The sequence below is a fragment of the Ahaetulla prasina genome, chromosome 3, assembly GCF_028640845.1.
Source record: "Ahaetulla prasina isolate Xishuangbanna chromosome 3, ASM2864084v1, whole genome shotgun sequence".
NCBI lineage: Eukaryota > Metazoa > Chordata > Lepidosauria > Squamata > Colubridae > Ahaetulla > Ahaetulla prasina.
Genome location: NC_080541.1, coordinates 211,160,134 through 211,182,594, shown reverse-complemented (window position 1 = coordinate 211,182,594; position 22,461 = coordinate 211,160,134). Strand labels below are relative to the sequence as shown.

Here is a 22,461-nt window from a genome sequence, read left to right as displayed (position 1 = left end):
GCTCCCCCCACCCCACCCACCCACCCCAAACCCTGCCGCCCACGACGCCCGCCCACGCGCTTACCTGGGAGCAAACTACCAAGTGGGCATCGCTCCTTCGGGAACGCCCACGGACGGGCTGGGCGCGTACACAAAACAAGTGCCTCTCTTCTTCCCTTTCGCCAGATGGGGCAGGCAGGCCCTCCACGCACCAACCCGCCACGAGTGTGCGTGTGCGCTCATTATCACCCAAGCCTGTGGGCGTGTGTGTCTGTGTGGGTGAAGGATCGGAGGCGGGGAGTCCGAGGAGGCTCGCTTGGAAATGCCTCCGAGGCAACGCCGGAGCCCGGCGAGGAAAGAGACTTGACTCTCTCCTGCGGCTTTTTCTCCCAGACATTTTGGGGAGGCAGCGAGGAAGAAGCCAGCTCCGCCCACTGAGCGCCCGAGCTGCCGCCTGTTGCTTCGCAAAAAAAAAGAAGAAGAAGAGAACAGCAGTTCAAAAACTTCTGGACTCGCGGCCAGACGCGCACAGGAGTTGGAGCGGCCGGGCGAGCAGGCGAGCGAAGGAGCGCGGTCCCCGCGAGAAGCGGCGAGGTAGGAGGTGGTGGTGTGGGGGGAGATCGTTCGATCGCCTTTCTTTTTTCTCCCCCCCCCCCCCCGTGTATGGATTTTGCCAACTGAGCCGCTTCCCGCCGCGATCGCCCGGGCTTATCATGTGCGCCTCGAGGTCGGCTTCCCAGGGCAGCTCCCGAGCCGAGTGATCCCTCCGCGGGGCGCTCCGCTCCGCTGCCCCCGCTTTTTTAATGGTCAGCTCGTTCGTCTGGCCGCCGCTCAGCCTGTTGGCTTCCTAGATATATATATACACACACGCACATCCGTGACGGAGATGCACGCGGCGGGGTGGTTCAAGCAGCTGGCGGCTGCCTCCCGGATCGTCTGGATCCTCCTCTGGACTCTGGAGCTGCGGTGCGCCCTGGCGGACTTCACCCTGGAGAATGAGGTGCACTCGAGTTTCATCCACAGGAGGCTCCGGAGCCAGGAGCGCCGCGAGATGCAGCGAGAGATCCTGTCCATCCTGGGGTTGCCCCACCGGCCGAGGCCCCACTTGCACGGCAAGCACAACTCGGCTCCCATGTTCATGCTGGACCTCTACAACGCGATGTCGGTGGAGGAAGAGGGCCCCAGCGAAAGCGGCGAGGGCTTCTCCTACCCTTACAAGCCCATCTTCAGTACTCAAGGGCCACCCCTGGCCAGCCTGCAGGACAGCAATTTCCTCACCGAGGCAGATATGGTCATGAGCTTCGTCAACATGGGTGAGTCTCTGGCTGATGGTGGAAAGTGGCTGGGAGCGCTTGAGGTAGAAGGTGGCTCTTGGGAAGCCAGAAAGAACCTGATGGAGGTGGGACCTGCACCTGGTCCTAGGAACCCCAAGTCTGGTAACCTTTGGGCACTGAGGATGCTTGTCCTAGATTCCCAGGTGCAGGTCCCTGACTATCTGCCAGAGGCAGCCATCTTCCCTGCCCTATGCTGATCTGAGGTGTTGTGGGAAACAAAAATGACCCACAGTAATTGGGTCATTAAGGGCCTGCTTAAACCTGAGCCTAGCCTTCCAACAACCTTATTTTTTCTTTATAGCTGGCATGAATCAGTCAGGAATTGTTGTTTATCTTCCTTCCAGACTTTTACTTGATTACTAACAGATTAAAAAACTGAACTTTTTTTTTAAAAAAAAGATATCCTTTCTTACAACTTCTTGGATTCTCGGTTAAGTAAACAGAATTTTGTTGTTTGTTGTTCAAATGCTTGGATTTTCTCACCATTATAAAGTAGCTTTATCTCCGGAACATTTCTGATCCTCACATCAACCACATGGACAAAAGTGTGTGTCTAGATATATTTGGCATGGTGTCTTCAGTGTATGCTTCCTGATGTTGTGAAGGCCAAATCTGTGAATTGGGACCCCTGTCCAACTTGGCACTTAGAAAGGAAGGTAGAACTAGCATTTATGTTATTTCTTAAAACCACCACTAGATCAAAAAGTTGGATATTCTCAGGTCTGATTGGGGTCATGAACAAACAAATCCTTTTGTAAATCATTGTGGATTCTTACTAAGGTGCATTTATTCCAGCCATATATCTTGGACAGTGATAAAAGGGTTGACTTGTTGGATTTATTGAATTTCAGCAACTTTCCCCTCTAGATATGAGCCCTACTGGATTAATGGGTAACCAATTGTTGAGTGATCTTTAAGTGCTCTTCAAGCTTATTACATTTTTTTTCCAAGCTACCCCTTGAAATCTTGCAATTAGCTGGCCTTAAAGGACCTTGTAAAATGCACCTGCATGAATCTAAAATTGCAATACCACACACATGAATTTGGGAATGAGTGGCACTGCCTTTAGTGGATGAAAACAGAGGATTGGGACAATGACAAATTGCAGGACTTTAACTCATGAAATTAATCTGTAATAATTGAACCCATTATGTTGCACACTTGCAATAAGGTAGCCAGACAAACACTTTGCTTGATCCTTGTGTCATCCAATGGACAGGTGACATTTTCTGCAGTTTAATCTCCTTATGCATATTGTTGGGTTAGAGCCTACTGATAATGAAATCTTGACTATGCCCCTCCCCCTCAAAACATTAGAGTTATTCCTCAATATAAACTAGAAACAAAAAAATTGAATTTTCTACTACTTAAAAATACATGAACATAACATGCAATCTTTGTTGTGGAGTAATGTGATGATACCATAGCCTCATCTAATCCACTGATTAAATATCCAGTGCAGGGTTGTGAAAATAGCCTCGTATATTTTAAGCGTGAACAAAAGTTTGCTAAGCACTACCAACTGCTTATCAAGATGTTTGCGGAATTTGTCTAAAGAGCTCGCAGTTTTATTTGCTATCTTGAACTGTTGTGCATCATAAATGAATTAATCAGAGTTTTATGAATACACTCTCAAAATTGCTCAGAGATTCATTTGCATAAGATAACAGTCTTTATTGTTATCTCACATCTTATCACATATGCACTTCTAGCTCTCTCCCAGCACTTTTGCAATGATGGTGAGTTCAAACTTGGGTCTGAGATTCCAAGTTTTAGGTCATAGCTTGTAGTGCATCTTAAAGGATTTGGATCATATTGAAGAGCAATGGAGTTGCTGCAGAAGCATCTATAAATGGGAAGGTCCCAGTGGAAAGAAGAAAGCTCAGAGCTGTTCTAAAATGCTAGCTTGCTTTATTCAATGAAATTCTTTTCAGTCTGGTTTGTAGTCCACAAACTCATTACTTATGATGCACCTTTTCAGATGAGGAAAAGGTTTGCTTTGGGGGGGGGGGGCCGGAGGTCAAAGCAGGTTGTGGATTTGGAACTTAATGACCTAAGAAAGATTTCCTGATAGTTCCTTGTTTGCTGTGGCTTTGTAATGAGCAAAGCCTGAGCACATGGCAATGGGTTTAAACAAATTAAAGGAAATTTGTCACTTTTCAGTTGGCCAAGCTGACTTTTTTTTTAAATGGAGAGTTATTATTCATGGGGGTTTCTCATTGTTTGTTAATGGGGTTGAATAAACCAGCTGGATTTGAGTAGAATACTCTTTAGGGCAAAGTTCTATTTAAAATATATAATTATAGGTACGAGTTTCTGTGTATCTGTTTTTAGCCTAGATCACGTGTTGTCTGTGAAACCACCGCATGTACAGATTGGATGTCTCTGAATCCACACCAAATCTTTATAGAAGTTCAGAACAGAGAGAACTTTAAACCATTCCCCCTTCCCCAAACACCCAGCTTGGCCTAAACAAAGTCATAAAGAGAGACACACCCTTTGCATATGAAATGCCACAAATGATAGCCGGATTCTTCTTTCTTATTGCAACATGCGGTGCAGTGGCCTAGGGCTTGCTTTCTGATTCTCCAGTTGTCCACCCAGCTAAAAGAAAGTTGACTAACACAAGATTAGTTTTGGAAAATATTTCATGGACAGTCAATGAAGGGAAGGGGGCTTCAAGGGCAGAAAAGCGTCAGGGAGCTTAAAGCCTCTTTCATCAAGCTGGGTGGAAATTCTGGGAGGTCAATTACCTGGTCAATAGTGGGCCAGGGAAAGTTGCTTTACGAATGCGTATTTATTATGAGTGAACTTAGCCTACATGAAAGTTTAAGCAATTTTCACCAAAATTGGTGTTTTTTTTAAAAAAAGAAATCCTTTTGAAACTTTTCCGTTGAAACACTGAATAAGAAGATCTTAATTATCATTTGGCACAATTTATATACTTCAGTTTCTTTAGAATAGAATAGAATAGAATAGAATAGAATAGAATAGAATAGAATAGAATTTTTTATTGGCCAAGTATGATTGAACACACAAGGAATTTGTCTTGGTGCATATGCTCTCAGTATACATAAATGTTCATCAAGAATTCTAAGGTACAACACTTATTGATAGTCAGAGGGTTCAAATAAGCAATCAGGAAACAATCGATATCAATATAATTGATTTATTGTATAAATCAATGCATAGTTCATAATGCATTATATGGCATTTCTATGCAAGTTATATTTCTACCAGTTGGAGTCCTGTTTTGTCATGTATACAATCAACCAATATTTCTCACCCTTAGTAACTTTTAGATGTGTGGTTCTCAGCTTCCTAAATTTCCCAGCCAGCATACTGACTAGGGAATTCTCAGAGTTGAAGTCCATACATCTTCAAACTGACAAAGTTGAGAAACACTGCAATCAACCAGTAAAAGCTGCGGTCTGAACTAACTTAGCCTATATGAATTTGGATGGGGAAGAAATTCTTTGTTCCTAGACCTAAATTGTTCCCTCAGACTCTCTGTGAATTATTCTAGTACTGAATTAATGCACTTTTACTATCACACACACGAATGAACAAAACATAACCCAACATGTGAGCTTCACACGGCAGGTGAAGCCATACATACTGATACACACATCTAAAATCTAAGTAAAATCTAAAATTATCCAAGTTTTTGATGTTATGTTAATATAAGTCCTGGGAATATTGAATTAAATGTATGGTGTGAACACAATTCTAGAAAAAGTAGCACAGTATAGCATTTCCCAGCATAGCTGGCTAGGGAATTTGGGGAGTTGCAGTCCATACATCTTCAAACCACCAAGGTTGACAAATGTGGGAAATCTTCTAATCATCTCCCCCTTCTCAACCCATGGAAAACTAATCCATTTTGTTATGCCACTGATATGGATTGGGCGACACTATAGCAGGAAAGATGCTAATCTGGAAATAATGATTCTATCATAGTGGTATTTTCTCTCTCTTAGTGTAGTTTTTCATTAGTAAGCTGATAGGAAAGATTCAGTAGCTTTCACATAGGCAGGTGGAATGAAGTGAGTTTTCTCTGCATGGGTTTGTTCCCTTGTCAAGAATGCCTGCCAGGACATGTTTAAGAAAGGACATAGATCTCTAATAGCTTTCTTCATCCTTGTGTACACCTTTCATCCCATTATAGCTGCAGGTCTTTCATCTCTGTAGGACAAAGGCCATCTTGTTTATAGACTTTTTAATGAATTAGAGTTAGACTCGTTGCTCACCAGACTATATAGTCAAGCCTAGCACCTGTTTTGGAGCCTACAGATTCCTATTGACAGTGAAAATTAGAAGATCTATTGTCAGGGAGATTCCCCACCCCCCTTTTAATTGAAAGCTTTCTATAGCAATCTTTCAAAATTGCAGCCTCTGTATTAAACTGTGCCATGGTTGAGAAAAAAGATACCCTTGCCGGCATTGTGTTTCCCAGGTAGGGTCTTGTTACATACGTTGAACTATTGCAGCAAGGAAGTGTCATAACACAAAACCGAAAATGTATTGCTGTGAAGAACTGCTATAACACTAAGAAGGTTGCATGTAGTTAAAAGGTTGAAATAAAGCGACTCTATATTTGAAATAACTCAGTGTAACTTATTTTCTCTCTCTTTGTGTGTGTGTGTGTGTGTGTCTGTGTGTGTGTTTTAAATTAGATCTTTTTCTCACTTTTCTATGCCTCAGCTAAAGAATGAGTTTTCAAGAAGGTGCAAAGTGGGTGAGCTTTTCAGGGATTGGTGAAGATTTAAAAGATTTTGTATTAGGAACAAATAATCCTTTATAAAAAAGACAGAGTGGCTTTGTAAGTTGTAAAGAAGCATCAAAAGATAAAGGAGGAATAAGTGGTACTTATTTTTTTCTCTTGCTATGGTTAAGTAATTCTGTAATGCGCTCTAAGGTACATGGAGGTTATAGGTACCGCGTTTCCCTAAAAATAAGACCCTGTCTTATATTTTTTGAACCCTGAAATAAGCGCTTGGCCTTATAGCCATGCGCTCAAAAGCCCGATTGGGCTTATTATCAGGGGATGTCTTATTTTGGGGAAAACAGGGTAGTCCTCCAGAACTGGGACCAGAATTTTGTTGCTAAGCAAGCTGGCTGTTTTGTTCTGAAGATTGACTGTATGTAACTTTTTTCACCATCCGATTGATGGTGGTTCTGGTTTTTTTACAAAATTAAAATTGTCAGCATATACCGTCCATTTTTCCAGTAATGTGCAGGTCTTCTGAAATACCACTCGGAACATTTTGACTTTTGAGATAGGCTTTTGGGGTGGTGAGGCTCACAGAGTCAGGTTTTATGGTCAATGGAAGAGTGTAAACCAGGGGTCTCCAACCTTGGTCCCTTTAGGACTTATGGACTTCAACTCCCAGAGGACTCTGGGAGTTGAAATCCACAAGTCTTAAAGGGACCAAGGTTGAGACCCTGTAAACAGTATTTGGAGGTTTCCTGCCAAGCTGGTTTGCAGTGTGAAAGCACAGTTACTGGAGGACTAGTGAATTCCAGAGGCTGACTTACTGAGGCAGCTATGAGTATTTGATGACTAGTTCAGCGGCCCATTTCTGATGCAGGTAGTCCTTGACTTACGACCATAATTGTGCCCTAAATTTCTATGCTGTGAGACGTTCGTGAAATGAAATTTGCCCCGTTTTACTACCTTCCTTGCCACAGTTATTAAGTGAATCACTGCAGTGGTTAAGTTAGTGACACGGTTGTGAAGTGAACCTGGCATCCCCATTGACTTTGCTTATCAGAAGGTCGCAAAAGGGGATTACATGACTCTGCAACTATCATAAATATAAACCAGTTGCCAAACATCCAAATTTTGACTATGTGACCATGGGAGATGCTACAACTGTCATACGTGTGAAAAACGGTCATAAGTCACTTTATTCTGTGCTGTTGTAATTTTCAACAGTCATTAAGCGAACTGTTGTATGTCTACCTGTATTGCTTTTGTTCTCCAGTTCCTTTAAACTGAGGATGGGGAATCATGCAATGGGAAATAAAGTAATGCATAATTCAGACTATTTCAATCAAGTACCCTCTAGATATCTTTGTGCTATATAACCATTTATACTCATTCATTGAATTTCTTTCCTTTAGCACCTTCCAGTTGTGATATTCATCTATCTCATACTACATGCTACCTCTAGAATTTAGATGTGCTCAAATCTGGAAAGTTTATTATAGGAATAATTTGCCAGATTGAATGCTGGACCACAATCAATGTCAAAACTGGATTGCTATCAAATAATGGGAGAACAAATGATGGAGATTATTAAAAAAGAGGAACCTTGGAATACAGGCAGTCTTCGACTTGTGACGGTCACTTAGCAACTGTTAAATGTTACAATGAATCCAGAAAAATCTACTTAGAACCTGAAATCGAAGTTCTGATGGCTGCCCCCCTCCCATGGTCACGTGATCACATTGTGGGCACTTGGCAACTGGTCCTCATTAATGGCCTTTTGCAACATCTTGTGGTCATGGGATTATGATTTATGATTTATTTTTGCCAGAAACTGGTGTTAACTTCAGTTTCTGGCAAAAATAATAATAATGGGTTTGCTTAACTATTACAAATGTAGCATTTGCCTAACAACTGCCACAGAAACAAGGTTGTAAAATCAGATGACCCTCTTAAGACTGTAACCAAGGGTTCAATTATGGTTGTAAGTCAAGAAGTATCTGTAAGTATTTTGGGGAAAGGCAGCTACGGGTTATACTTCGGGCCTAGGAAAGGTAAAGCAACAAAGGAATTAATTTGTGGATTCAGTGTTATAGGGTTAGGTCAGATTTTATCCTTTGATCGAGTTTGGAAGCCTGCAAGAAGCATTTGAAGAAAAAAGTAGAAGGTACAAAGCATGTATGTATGTATAATGCTGAGTTGCTAGAGGCTATTTTGTAACTGGTAAAGCAAATAATTTTATTAGTGGTCTTAAATACCCAATCACAAGCAGTTTTTATCTGCTTCTTCCCAGTACCAGAGGATTTAAATATCATTCCCAAGTATTTCAAATCCTTGATTTGTTCTATTTAACTATCATTTATTTATTTATTTTCCAACTACAGTTCGGTGAAGACCACTGTTTTTCTTTTGGCAAAATTGGCTAATGGCAATGAATTGTTATTCTCTGCAACTGTCAATCACAGCTGCAACATCAATCACATGGGCAGAAGCCTTCACCTTAGGCTCACTTGCATTGTGTAGAAGTCTCAACCTTGGTCCCTTTAGGACTTATGGACTTCAACTCCCAGAGGACTCTGGGAGTTGAAATCCACAAGTCTTAAAGGGACCAAGGTTGGAGACCCCTGGTGTAAACAGTATTTGGAGGTTTTCTGCCAAGCTGGTTTGCAGTGTGAAAGCACAGTTACTGGAGGACTAGTGAATTCCAGAGGCTGACTTACTGAGGCAGCTATGAGTATTTGATGACTAGTTCAGCGGCCCATTTCTGATGCAGGTAGTCCTTGACTTACGACCATAATTGTGCCCTAAATTTCTATGCTGTGAGACGTTCGTGAAATGAAATTTGCCCCGTTTTACTACCTTCCTTGCCACAGTTATTAAGTGAATCACTGCAGTGGTTAAGTTAGTGACACGGTTGTGAAGTGAACCTGGCATCCCCATTGACTTTGCTTATCAGAAGGTCGCAAAAGGGGATTACATGACTCTGCAACTATCATAAATATAAACCAGTTGCCAAACATCCAAATTTTGACTATGTGACCATGGGAGATGCTACAACTGTCATACGTGTGAAAAACGGTCATAAGTCACTTTATTCTGTGCTGTTGTAATTTTCAACAGTCATTAAGCGAACTGTTGTATGTCTACCTGTATTGCTTTTGTTCTCCAGTTCCTTTAAACTGAGGATGGGGAATCATGCAATGGGAAATAAAGTAATGCATAATTCAGACTATTTCAATCAAGTACCCTCTAGATATCTTTGTGCTATATAACCATTTATACTCATTCATTGAATTTCTTTCCTTTTAGCACCTTCCAGTTGTGATATTCATCTATCTCATACTACATGCTACCTCTAGAATTTAGATGTGCTCAAATCTGGAAAGTTTATTATAGGAATAATTTGCCAGATTGAATGCTGGACCACAATCAATGTCAAAACTGGATTGCTATCAAATAATGGGAGAACAAATGATGGAGATTATTAAAAAAGAGGAACCTTGGAATACAGGCAGTCTTCGACTTGTGACGGTCACTTAGCAACTGTTAAATGTTACAATGAATCCAGAAAAATCTACTTAGAACCTGAAATCGAAGTTCTGATGGCTGCCCCCCTCCCATGGTCACGTGATCACATTGTGGGCACTTGGCAACTGGTCCTCATTAATGGCCTTTTGCAACATCTTGTGGTCATGGGATTATGATTTATGATTTATTTTTGCCAGAAACTGGTGTTAACTTCTAGTTTCTGGCAAAAATAATAATAATGGGTTTGCTTAACTATTACAAATGTAGCATTTGCCTAACAACTGCCACAGAAACAAGGTTGTAAAATCAGATGACCCTCTTAAGACTGTAACCAAGGGTTCAATTATGGTTGTAAGTCAAGAAGTATCTGTAAGTATTTTGGGGAAAGGCAGCTACGGGTTATACTTCGGGCCTAGGAAAGGTAAAGCAACAAAGGAATTAATTTGTGGATTCAGTGTTATAGGGTTAGGTCAGATTTTATCCTTTGATCGAGTTTGGAAGCCTGCAAGAAGCATTTGAAGAAAAAAGTAGAAGGTACAAAGCATGTATGTATGTATAATGCTGAGTTGCTAGAGGCTATTTTGTAACTGGTAAAGCAAATAATTTTATTAGTGGTCTTAAATACCCAATCACAAGCAGTTTTTATCTGCTTCTTCCCAGTACCAGAGGATTTAAATATCATTCCCAAGTATTTCAAATCCTTGATTTGTTCTATTTAACTATCATTTATTTATTTATTTTCCAACTACAGTTCGGTGAAGACCACTGTTTTTCTTTTGGCAAAATTGGCTAATGGCAATGAATTGTTATTCTCTGCAACTGTCAATCACAGCTGCAACATCAATCACATGGGCAGAAGCCTTCACCTTAGGCTCACTTGCATTGTGTAGTACAGGGGTCTCCAACCTTGGTCCTTTTAAGACTTGTGGACTTCAACTCCCAGCAAAGCTGGCTGAGGAACTCTGGGAGTTGAAGTCCAAAAGTCTTAAAGGGACCAAGGTTGGAGACCCCTGGTGTAATAGATGCTACATCATCAGCATATAGAAGAATTGATATGGGCTAGAAACTTTAATCATACAATAGAACTAGAGAAGTGGGAAAAGATGTGGAGAACAAACATGAAATTGACAATATCGACAGCATACAAGGAAAACTAGATGAAGATGTTTCACAGATGGCATCTTCTGCAAGCTAGAATAGCAAAGATATTCCCTAGTAACTCACCAAAGTTTTGGAAATGTAAGAGTAACTATGGAACATACTATCATCCCTGGTGGACCTGTCTGGTGGCAAAACAATTCTGGGCTAAAATCAAAAAGTGGTTAGAGGAGATAATACAGGAATCAATAAAGGGAGAGCCAGAACAATTTTTATTAGGGATCCCAACAGAAAACTATACAAATGATACATAATACTTAATACTACACATATTAACAGCAGCACGTATAGCTTACCTGCAAAATTGGAAGAAGGAGAACCCACCAACAGAAGAAGATTTAATTAAGAAAATCCTAGAATGTGCAGAGATAGATTAACTCACAAAAGAAAAAAAGAAAAAGAGGATACAGAATATTATAAGGTCTGGTGTAGATGGTATGAATGGTTGGAAAATAGGAAAGATAATGAAAATTGAACAGCAGGGTAAAATCTGTAAGTAGATGAAATAAAGAAAATGTAGATGAATGTAGAATTGATATGGGCCTATCAGAAGATATGTTAAAGGAACAGAACAGAGTTTCTGAAGAGCGATTTAAAGAAATTATGAATAATATTCATGGTGTGAAGGATCAACTTAGGGAAGAAATTAAAGAGACTAATAAAAAAATTAGAGAAGATTTATTGATGGTTTTTCAAGGTTTGGCAAAAAATTTGGAAGTAATGGAGGATAAAGTGGAAGTAATTAGTCAAGCAAATTAGTATTTGGATAATAAAGTCGGAGAGCTCCAAAATAAAGTGGATAAAAATGAGAACCATGTGGTGGTATTGCAATATAGAATGTTGGAGAAGGCTTTGAGAATTAGGGGTCTTCAAGACCAGAAGGAAGAAGATCTTTAAAAAGTTATATCAGAAGCCTTAGCTGAAATGTTGGGAATGGACCCTCGAGAAGTTGATTTTCAAATTGATAAAGCATACAGGGTTAATTCTTGGGTAGCGAGGCAGAAAAAGCTCCCAAGAGACATTGTAATTTATTTTTTGACTTCTACAATAAGAAATCAGATTTTGTAAGCTACATACCAAAAGAAATTGCAAATAGGAGAACAGGAGGTGTTGGTTTTGAAAGAGATCCCTGCTAAAATGTTAAAGAATAGAAGGGATTTTAGGTTTTTTACACAAGAGCTTAAGAAGCATCATGTTCAATATAGATGGGAGGTTCCAATTGGCTTAAAAGTATTTTTTCAAGGCAGGAGATATCGAATTGATACTGAGTTGAAAGCAAAAGATTTTCTTTTTAATGTATTGAAAGTGGATGTAGAAACAGTGGATAAAAGTCTTCAAGAGAAACAGAGTGGGGAAGTTGAAACTGCACCTGTGATGTCAGTACCTCAAGAACAACCTCAAGAACAAAGAGTGACAAGGGGAGCTATTAGGTGTAAGGAGATAGAGGAACGACTTCAAAGATAGGAACGGGATTCTACTACTGAAGCTGTGGGAGGAGCCAAGCCGAAGAGTGAGAGTCTTCAGCTAATTGCTCAGAAGCTTCAAGAGGCCAGTGATGGCAAATAAATTTTTGACATGGAATGTTAATGGTTTGAATTCAGCACAGAAAAGAAGAAAAATATTCCATTATTTGAAACAATTTAAAAATGATGTGATATGTTTGCAAGAGACACATATAAAATTATCAGATCAGAAATATTTGATTAATTTGAAATTAGGTAAACATTTTGTTTCTTCTGCTCCGAATAAGAAAAATGGTATAGTTATATATTTGAAGAAAAATATATCAGCTAAATTAATTTAAATGGACATTCAAGGAAGATATATTGCTATTGAATTGATTTTAGAAGGAAAAAAGACACTTGCGATTGGCATATATGCACCTAATCAACAACAAGAAAAATTTTATAAACTGTTACATGAAAAATTGACTCTTTGGGACTATAAAACATTTATTATATTAGGGGATTGGAATGGTGTAATGGATATTAGAAAAGATAAAAGAACTCTTTCTAAGAAAATTCCTATGCATGCAAAACTGCCTAAATCTTTTTTTGATTTGATGGAAGATTTTGAGTTGAAAGATATATGGAGAAGACAGAATTTTGATGATAGAGACTATACTTATTTTTCGGATAGGCATCAATCTTTTTTACGTATTGATTTTATATTAATTACCAATGACTTGCTTTCTAGGGTTAAGAAAACAAAGATATTTCCAAGGTGTTTAATTGATCATAGTCCGGTATGGATGGAGTTGCAATATGAAGGTGGAATCAGGATTTGAAATTGTAAAAAAGGTTAAATATTTAGGAGTCTTTCTTACTTCATCAAATGTAAAATTGTATAAGAATAATTATGATGTGTTATGGAAAAAAATTCAGAAGGAAATGAATACTTGGAAAAAATTACAATTATCTTTGTTGGGGAGAATAGCAGCTATAAAAATGAATGTTTTGCCTAAATTCTTGTTCTTGTTTCAGATGATACCAATAATTAAGAAAGACAAAAATTTGGAAGAATGGCAGATTGGAATTAATAAATTTATATGGGAAGGGAAAAAAGCGAGAGTCAAAATGAAAATAATGCAAGATACACGGGAAAGAGGAGGATTAAAAATGCCTAATTTAAAACTGTATTATGCATTTTAAATTTGCTTTATCTAAAAACCACTTTGATCCAAATTTCTCTATATCCCTTAACTCTAAGTCTCTCCAATATTTATCTTCACCTTTAAATATTTTTACCACTATCCGGATACCATACGCACAGTAATAATTAAATAATTTGGGGATTCCTAATCCACCTTCCTTTTGATTTTGATACCACATTTTCTTCACTAATCTAGGTCTTTTACCACCATTACAAAATTAAAATTAAAGAGCACAATTATAAAGTTGTTTGGAAATGGTATTTGACTCCAGTAAGATTGTCACAAATGGATAATGGATAAAATGGATAAAAAAATTAGTAAAAAATGTTGGAGATGTGACATGGAATTGGGGACTTATGAACATATGTGGTATAATTGTGATAAGGTTAAAAAGTTTTGGCAACAATTGGAGAAAATGATATTTGAAATGATGGGGAAAGTAATAACATTGAGAGTGGAAACTATATTATTGTTGGTAATTAAGGAAATAGAATTAACAAAATATGAAAAAGAATTGATTAGAATTATGATTATAATAGCTAGATATTGGAAACTAGATGTGATTTTTAGAATAGAAGAGTGGAATTCTGAAATGTGGAAATTAGCTCTAAATGATAAAATGACATGTGATATTAAAATTAGAAGTGGTGTGTATAAAGAAGATATTTTCTGGAAGACTTGGAAACCATTTGTGGATTTTGCGCTTGGAACATTGGACGCTTCAGTACCTGTACCTCGAGAATGTGGATTTTGGCAATCATAAGGATATATCCGAAGACCCAAATCTTCCTTTTATGTATAGCACAAGGGTGTAATAATGTATTTTCTTTTTGTTTGTTTGTTGTAAAAAAAGTAATAATAATAATAAAAAAAAATAATAAAAAAAATAAAAATAAAACTGTATTATGAAGCAGTTGTTCTTTCGGTAATAAGTGATTGGTTTAATTTGACGGAGGAAAGGATTTTGAATATAGAAGGTTATGATTTATTATATGGTTGGCATGCATATTTATTGTATGATAAGAAAGTAGATAAAGCTTTTAAGAATCATGTGTTGAGAATTTCTCTTCTGCGTGTCTGGAAAAAATATTATTATAAGTTAAATTATAAAATTCCTATATGGGCAAGTCCTCGGCACTCAGTAGAGAATATAAATATAGAACAGGAACAAGAAATGATTACTTATAAAGATCTTTTATATAATGAGAGGGGAAATCTACACCTAAAATCTTTGGATACATTAAAAGAAGAAGGGAGGAATTATACTTGGTTTCAATATGGACAGTTAAAGGCTAGATGGAAAGATCAGAAAATTGGTATTATTCAAAATGAAGAAAATTTGGTTAAACAAATTAGAAATCAAACCCAGGGGCATATAAAGAGATTGTATATTGTGTTGATAGAAATAGATTCTGAAAGAGATTTAATAAAGGATTGTATGATAAAATGGGCACAGAATATTCAAGAACCAATAATGTTGGAAACATGGGAAAAAATTTGGGTTAGAAATGTTAAATTTACGCAAGCGCAGAATTTAAGGGAAAATTTTTATAAGATGTTTTATAGATGGCATTTAGATCCTAAGAAATTATCATGTATGTATCCAGATATGCAAGCGAAATGTTGGAGATGTAATTGTGATGATGCTACATATTTTCATGTATGGTGGACTTGTAAGAAAATTAAGTCTTTCTGGATAAGAATTTGGTGGATTATGCAGAATGTTCTGAAGAAGAAGATAAAGTTCCTACCGCAATTTTTCCTTTTGGGAATAACAACGGACTGTACAGTGATTGAGACTAAGTTGATTTTGAACTTAATAACAGCAGCAAGACTGTTGATTGGACAATATTGGAAGAAAAAAGAATTATCCACAATAGAAGAATGGATATTGAAAGTTTCCAATTTGGCTGAGATGGCTAAAATCTCAGCCTTCTTGAAAGACAGTACTCAAGAAAAATATTTAAATGAATGGAAGAATTGGATTGATTATATTCAAAATAGATATCAGATTAAGAAATTTCGGATTGCCTTTGAATGAAGGATGTTGTTTTTGATTTTAATGGAAGAAGTCAGGTTATGTGAGAGAGAAGGATTATAATTGTGTTAGATTTTAAAAATTGATTGTATGACTGTTTGTTTATTGAACTATACCTTGTGTTTGCTCCGGGAAGTCGGGGAGGGGGTTTTGGAGGAAGGGGAAGGTAGGGAGGGGAGGGGAAAAAAATTAATTATTGTAAAACTTTTTCAATAAAAAAAAAAGAAAAAAGAAAATGATATGGGCCTATTTGCTACCCTAGAAGAATACAGTCCATTGTAGATAAAACTTGTGTTCTTGAGTAGCATTCAGTTTATTTGTGGGTGAGTTTATCTGTGAATATATATAATATTCCCTTAGCTTTTTTAAAGTATTCATATCCTGTATATATTTGTGTATAAAGCCCTTCTGTGGATAAATAGATTCTTGAATTTTTAACCAAAATACCATGAAAATCTACAGGTAGGTCAATTTTCAAAGGCCAGTTTATCCATAGTTGGCACATTTTATATGGTATTTTGGCTAAAAATCTAACCACGGATGGGTTAATAGACAAGTACTATGTATACAGTAAACAGAATGAAAGAGGAAGGATTATGACTGGATATTGTTGACAAGATCCTCAAAAAAAGAGAACTGAGAAGAATAAAAGACAGTATATGAAGTGGTATCTTAAAAGGGTGAATATTAGATTTAACTATAATTGCTTTTCTTATGCCACTAATTTCTTTGGTCATCCATATTGTGTCATCCTTACCAGGTAGATCAAACAGAAAACACTACTTTATTGTAAAATTACATGAACAGAATCTCGCAAGTCTGAAAGCACACATTGCTCCCACCATCTTCTTAATACAGGTAGTCCTCGACTTACAACAGTTCACTTAGTGACAGTTGGAAGTTACAATGGCACTGAAAAAACTGAGTTATGACCATTTTTCACACTTATGACCATTTCAGCATCCCCACGGTCACGTGATTTACATTCCTGGGTCATGTGATCACCCTTTGCAACCTTCTGACAAGCAAAGTCAATGGGGAAACCAGATGCACTTAACAACGAGGCAATGATTCAATTAACAACTGTGGCAGGAAAAGTCGTAAAATGGGGCAGAACTTACTTAACAAAGTTCTCACTTAGCAACATAAATTTTGGGCTCAATTGTGGTCGTAAGTTGTGGACTACCTGTAGCCTGAGAAACTAGGGAGAATCCCTTCTGTGCCTCTTGTACCATCCATTATTCAGCTGCAGGCTATGCTGTCTTTTATCTGATCATTCCCCAGGCAGCCTCTCTTCACCCTGTCTCCCAAGGTCTTTCGACACACCATTACACATTGGTTTGCTCAGAAGGGAATTATGTGAAGAGAATACTGCATACCCATATATCCTGTATGTGTATGTGGACACAGTGGCTCAGTGGCTAGATGCTGAGCTTGTTGATTGAAAGGTCAGCAGTTCAGCGGTTCGAATCCCTAGTGCCACGTAACGGGGTGAGCTCCCGTTACTTGTCCCAGCTTCTGCCAACCTAGCAGTTCGAAAGCACGTAAAAAATGCAAGTAGAAAAATAGGGACCACCTTTGATGGGAAGGTAACAGCGTTCCGTGCACCTTTGGTGTTTAGTCATGCCGGCCACATGACCACGGAGACGTCTTCAGACAGTGTTGGCTCTTTGGCTTTGAAACAGAGATGAGCACCGCCCCCTAGAGTCGGGAATGACTAGCACATATGTGCAAGGGGAACCTTTACCTTTATATCCTGTCTATACTTGTGGATAAGTGGATCAAAACAGAGGTTGAGAAGAGGACCAAATGAGAGGTTGAGAAGAGGATCAAAACAGAGGTTGAGTCCAAATCAAGAAGGTATGCATAAACAACTCACACAGACAACCCCACCCCCCAATTCACATGAATATAAAGAAAGTGAGGAAGTAAAGCATAATCAGACTTGCAAGATTTTGCTATTGTAGTCCACCTTAATAAAAGTAGTTTTAGACTTCTGTAGATTTGGGGTAGTCTACATTATTGGGCTGAGATCCAGCAAATACAGGGATGGAAAAAGGAAAAATAGTCTGCCAGGTAGGGAGAGCTACGAACTACCCAGTCTCATCTCACCTTATAAATTGTAGTAGGGTAGTTGGGAAGAGAACATCACCTGGATTTGATCCCATTGTTTTGAAATGCCATAAGAACAGTAAGCAAGTGCTTGGCTGTTGCCTAGCAACCATGGTTTGCTTCTTTTACCTCAAAACAGGCCCCAAGCAATTCTTCAGACTGTTGGCTTTCCCAGAGCCGCAAGGAAACAAAACTTTTCCAGGAAAGTAGAGACTCATACCACCTGCACCCTCCATACATCATATGCAAATAGCTGAGGAGAGGTGGAAGAAAATAAGATGTTTCTTTTTGCATTCAGGACACACCCAGACTGAAACCTATACACTTTCTGGAATAAGTGGAGGCTTGCAATGAATTTGGTTCCTTCAATCTGGTGTTCTTGGGATGTTGGATTTGTAGTCATAGAAATCTTGGGGGAACTCGCTTGAATGAAACTGGTTGTTCTTGAGAATCTAGCCTTCTTTCTCCCCCTTCCCCTCACCCACCAAAAAACAACCCCCAAGCAAATGTAGTCAGGCTCTAATCTGTTTTTGAGAGTTAAAGGTCAGATCTATACCCTAAATCAGGGGTCTCCAACCTTGGCAACTTTAAGACTTGTGGACTTCAACTCCCAGAGTTCCAGAACTCTGGGAGTTGAAGTCCACAAGTCTTAAAGTTTTCAAGGTTGGAGACCCCCTGCCCTAAATTATCCTCAGAGAACCATTGGCAACAACAGCAGATTTTTCAATAGAGATATTGTGTCATCCTTGTGTCTTGTATTAATTAGTAGCCAGATGGCTGCATTTTGCACCACTTGCAAATTCCAGATACCTTCCTCCTTGTCTGTGATAGCTGGGAAGTCCAGAAGATGCCAAACCAACACTGTCTGGAAGTCATCATCTTAACTGCCCAGAGTTGCTGGAAGTCAGGCGGCATATGCATTTATTATTACTATTATTATTGCCTTGGAAAAGGCAGCTGAGCATTGAAAAACTCTCCTCCATGTTCTCCTCCATGTTACCAGCAAGTTCTCCTCCATGTTACCAGCAGAAAGCCTCATAGCAGAAGTGTCCATTACTGAATCACAAGTCAGACTGAAGCCAAAACTCCCGGACTACAGGTTCTGTCATTTGGAGCAGGTGGTGGGAAGCTGAAGCTTGTGAGCGTAATGGTTGTTACCACTGGTAATTATTGTTTTGCCATGGCTCATGGAAACCAGCTTGAACTTGCCCGCTAGAAAGAATACAGAACAATCAAAGGAAGGGAAAAAGGATTGCTTCTTACAGGAAGCAGAAAAATTCTGAAATTGTACAGCAGAAGTGAAAAGCAGTTGATGAGAAGAAATCTCTACCGGCAGGAGCAAAATCGTCTGTGATGACAGAGATGACCTAATAATGCTGCAGCATCCCAAAACATAGGGTCTATGAAGTTGCCTTTAAGAAGGTCAGGGGCGCTGGAGCTGTCCGAATTCTGTTGGGAAGCTATTCGACAGTACATAACACTGCGACAGACAATCAATTGTCGAGAGTCAGTGAGTAGAGTATAGTTAAGAGGTTGGACTATGAGTGGAAAGAACAAGATTCTAACGATCCCTCAGGCCTGGAGCAGGCAACTGAGTAACTTTGGGCCAATCGTTCTCTGTAATAGCAATAGCACTTAGACTTATATACCGTTTCACAGTGCTTTTCAGCCCTCTCTAAGCAGTTTACCGAGTCATATTGCCCTCAGTAATCTGGATCCTCATTTTATCAATCTTAGAAGGATGGAAGGCTGAGTCAACCTTGAGCCAGTGAGAATCGAATTGCTGAACTGCTGGCAGCCTGCAGTAGCCTGCAGTACTGCATTCTAACCACTGCACCACCACATCTCTTTTAAGCCCTACATGGGGAGGTTGCTGCAAACTATCCCAGCTACCAGCATACACTGGACCCAATGTGATAAATTATAGTCCATAACCTTCAAGAGAAGACACCTTCATGGAATGATCTGCGATGATGAAGATGATGATGATATACAACAGATCTTTCTGCATCAGTTGGAGACCTCATGCTACAGATCCAAGAATTACGCCTCATTAATTTTCATTAATAATAAAGAATAATATAAACTCACAGAGGTGATTTTAGTGATCTGGTTGCAACGAGATATCACCCTGGCACAGGGGTCTGCAAACTTGGCTCTTTTAAGACTTATGGACTTCAACCCAGAGTCCCTCAGCCAGCAAAGCTGGCTGAGGAACTCTCAGAGTTGAAGTCCACAAGTCTTAAAAGAGCCAAGTTTGCAGACCCCTGCTCTGGCAGATTTATGAATGGTCTTTGCTGTTCTGAGGAGCCCTTTGTAAAGGTTTGCTAAATTTTTTTGTTTTATTTGAGCAAATCTACTTTTGTTTGGATTGAAAGAAGATTGGTGTGAATGTTTTTCCCCCCTTCCCTCCCCCCCCCATTCCACAGCCTTCTTGGTCTTAAATTTAACAAGGTTTCCACAAACTGCTGCCTGCGGTGTTTCTCACCTGCATGGAACAAGCTGCTGAAAATATCTGCAGGTCTTTGATGGTTTCCCTTCAGACCCAGCCTCGGTGAAAAATGCTGTCAGCTCCAGTTGCTCCATTGACAACTCTAAAATTGTGGTTAAATGCTTGACTAAGTAAGTAAGTGAAGGAGGTGGGAATGGGAAAATTAGTCATTCTTGGAAAGAGCATAGAAAAGTGGCTTTTGGTTCATGTAAACGAAGATGCTTAAGAAACCCTGGAGTTTCAGTTTACTTCATACCATCTGGCTGTCTCCTTTTCTCCCTCCCCCCCCCCCGTCTTTTCCCCCTGACAAGTGTTTGGCATCAGAAAATCCATCTCCTTGCCCCATTTAATAAGAAGCTTTTAGCACCGTAGGGTATTAGAGTTTTCCTTCTACAATTGTGTAGGAGAAAGGAGGGGGGCACCCTCTTTTGGGGATTACTTTGTGAAGGGAATGTAAGGGGACAAGCATTTGCAGCTGTAACCTGGCTTGTGTTAAAATTTGGAAAAAGCTGCCTTGCATTCCATCTCACTACAGGCCTTCCTTGGTGTACAGCCAAAGGTTAATATAGATGTCGCAAAGTTTCTCTCCCCCTCAAATCCTCCCCCCCCCACTTTAGAGCGCTTCAGATATACGAGTATGTATACAGCTGTGTTTGTAGTAACCCTTTCATATTCGCCCTTCTTAAACGGCATTTTCCTGCTTGTATAAATCAAAAGAATTTCTGAAGGATATTTGACCTGCATTTGAACTTATTTGATCTTTGTGCGTTTCCCACTTGAAACAAAGCAGATTAAATCTTGGCCCTGAAAAGGCCAAGGATCACATGATGTGGTCTATACCTCAGGATAAACATTTCCACACACACCCTCCGCCCACCCCCCTGGCTATCCTTTTAAGCTTCTCTGCTTGTTTTGAAAGCCTGGACGTTGAATCGGTTCCTTATACCCTAGGATTTATAACCCCCTAAACGAAAGAGAGATTCAGTGTAAAAAAATTATGTTATCCTTCTAACAGAATGCATGATATTAATAAGAATAAGCCAATAGGTACATTTACTTTGTGTCAGAATGTAGAAATCATAAGAACTTAGAACAGAGAACTTCACAGTGTGTGGTTCTCCAGCGTTCATGTGTTTGCAGCATTTATGTATGTACGTACGTATGTATTAAAATTATATGCCTCCCATCTTACTCTGAAAAGTGACTCTCAGCTCCTTGATAATTTCCATTTATTGCTGATCAGATTTGGATTTCAACTGCAATCTAGAAGTCATCAGTTTCTCAGTCCTGGCTTAGGGATAGGCACGTAGGCAGCTAGCGTTCCCTAGAATCACGATTCCTATAAGATTGGAGTTGGATCATATAACTCCGCTCTGCACCAGGTAATAAAACCATGAATCTGATAGGCAAAGTAAGTAAGGAGTAAGCTAAATGAGAAACACTGTCAAGCACCCGGGAAATCAGGAGATTCAGGCAGTTCAAATTAGTATAAAGATTTATTGCAAGCTGTCTACAAGAATCTGATCAACTAGTAGTCAAGGGAAATGTGCAGGAGATAAGAGAGACATTCAAAGCGGGATGGACTTAAATCTATTGTGGGCAGGCAGGGACTCGGGACATATGATGCGTTTGACCCTTTCCTCGAGCTCAGCCTGGTCATCTTCTACAAACACATTAGATTGTCTACCATTTCGTTTTTGCTTTAGAACTTCTGGTGAAGAAGAGTTTTGAGACTTGGAAAGAGTTATGAAGAGCATGTTTGGACCATAATGGAGAAGATAAATAGGGCCAGACTAACTCATGCCTTAATCAATGAGTCAGTCAGATGGTTGATACAAGAAACCATACAGCGACTTCAAAGGGCAACAGCAAAATGCTTTCTAGTGTAGGGGTCTCCAATTTTGGCAACTTGAAGACTTGTGAAGACTGAGTCTTCGGAGAAGGGCGGTATAAAAATACAAATAAATAAAATAAAATAAAATAAACTCCCAGCTTTGCTGGCTGAAGGACTTTGGGAGTTGAAGTCCACAAGTCTTAAAGGGACCAAGGTTGGGGACCCCTGTTCTAGTGTATGCCAAACAAGATTATATTAGGCTGGTCTTATATTATCTTTGGTGATCTATGTTGCCTTTATTTTGTGTGCTAATAATGGGGCACACAAACATGACTTGGTTTTTTTTTTTTTTTTAGCATGTGTACTTAGGTAACAATAGAGTTAAATTCGCATCTGGTGTTAGCTTATCCAAAATAAATCTTAACATTTCAGAGAATATACGTTTTAAATGTTCTGGGCTAAAAATGGGACAGTTTACCTTTTGCCCTCAGAGTAATTGGTTGAACATTTCAAAAGAAAGAGTGAGCAAAGTTCTGCACACGCTTATGTCGAAAACATTCTGACTTCCAAACCATTCCCATGATTGGGATGAAGCATCCCGTGTAGACTGTTTCTCCTTGTAA

At 39.2% G+C, this 22,461-nt stretch overlaps 1 protein-coding gene across 4 annotated transcripts in view; it reads left to right on the top strand.

Moving 5' to 3' along the window:
- The first annotated feature begins 217 nt into the window (after positions 1 to 217).
- BMP7 (bone morphogenetic protein 7) overlaps positions 218 to 22,461 on the top strand; it is a 117,421-nt gene continuing 95,177 nt past the window's right edge. For 2 of the 4 annotated variants that reach the window (XM_058178853.1, XM_058178852.1), the window contains exon 1: positions 225 to 1,292. In XM_058178853.1, the coding sequence (XP_058034836.1) occupies positions 866 to 1,292 (427 nt within the window). In that variant the 5' untranslated portion in view covers positions 225 to 865. Of the gene's footprint in view, positions 1,293 to 22,461 lie in introns of all 4 variants that reach the window. The other 2 variants (XM_058178850.1, XM_058178851.1) reach the window with 2 other exon arrangements.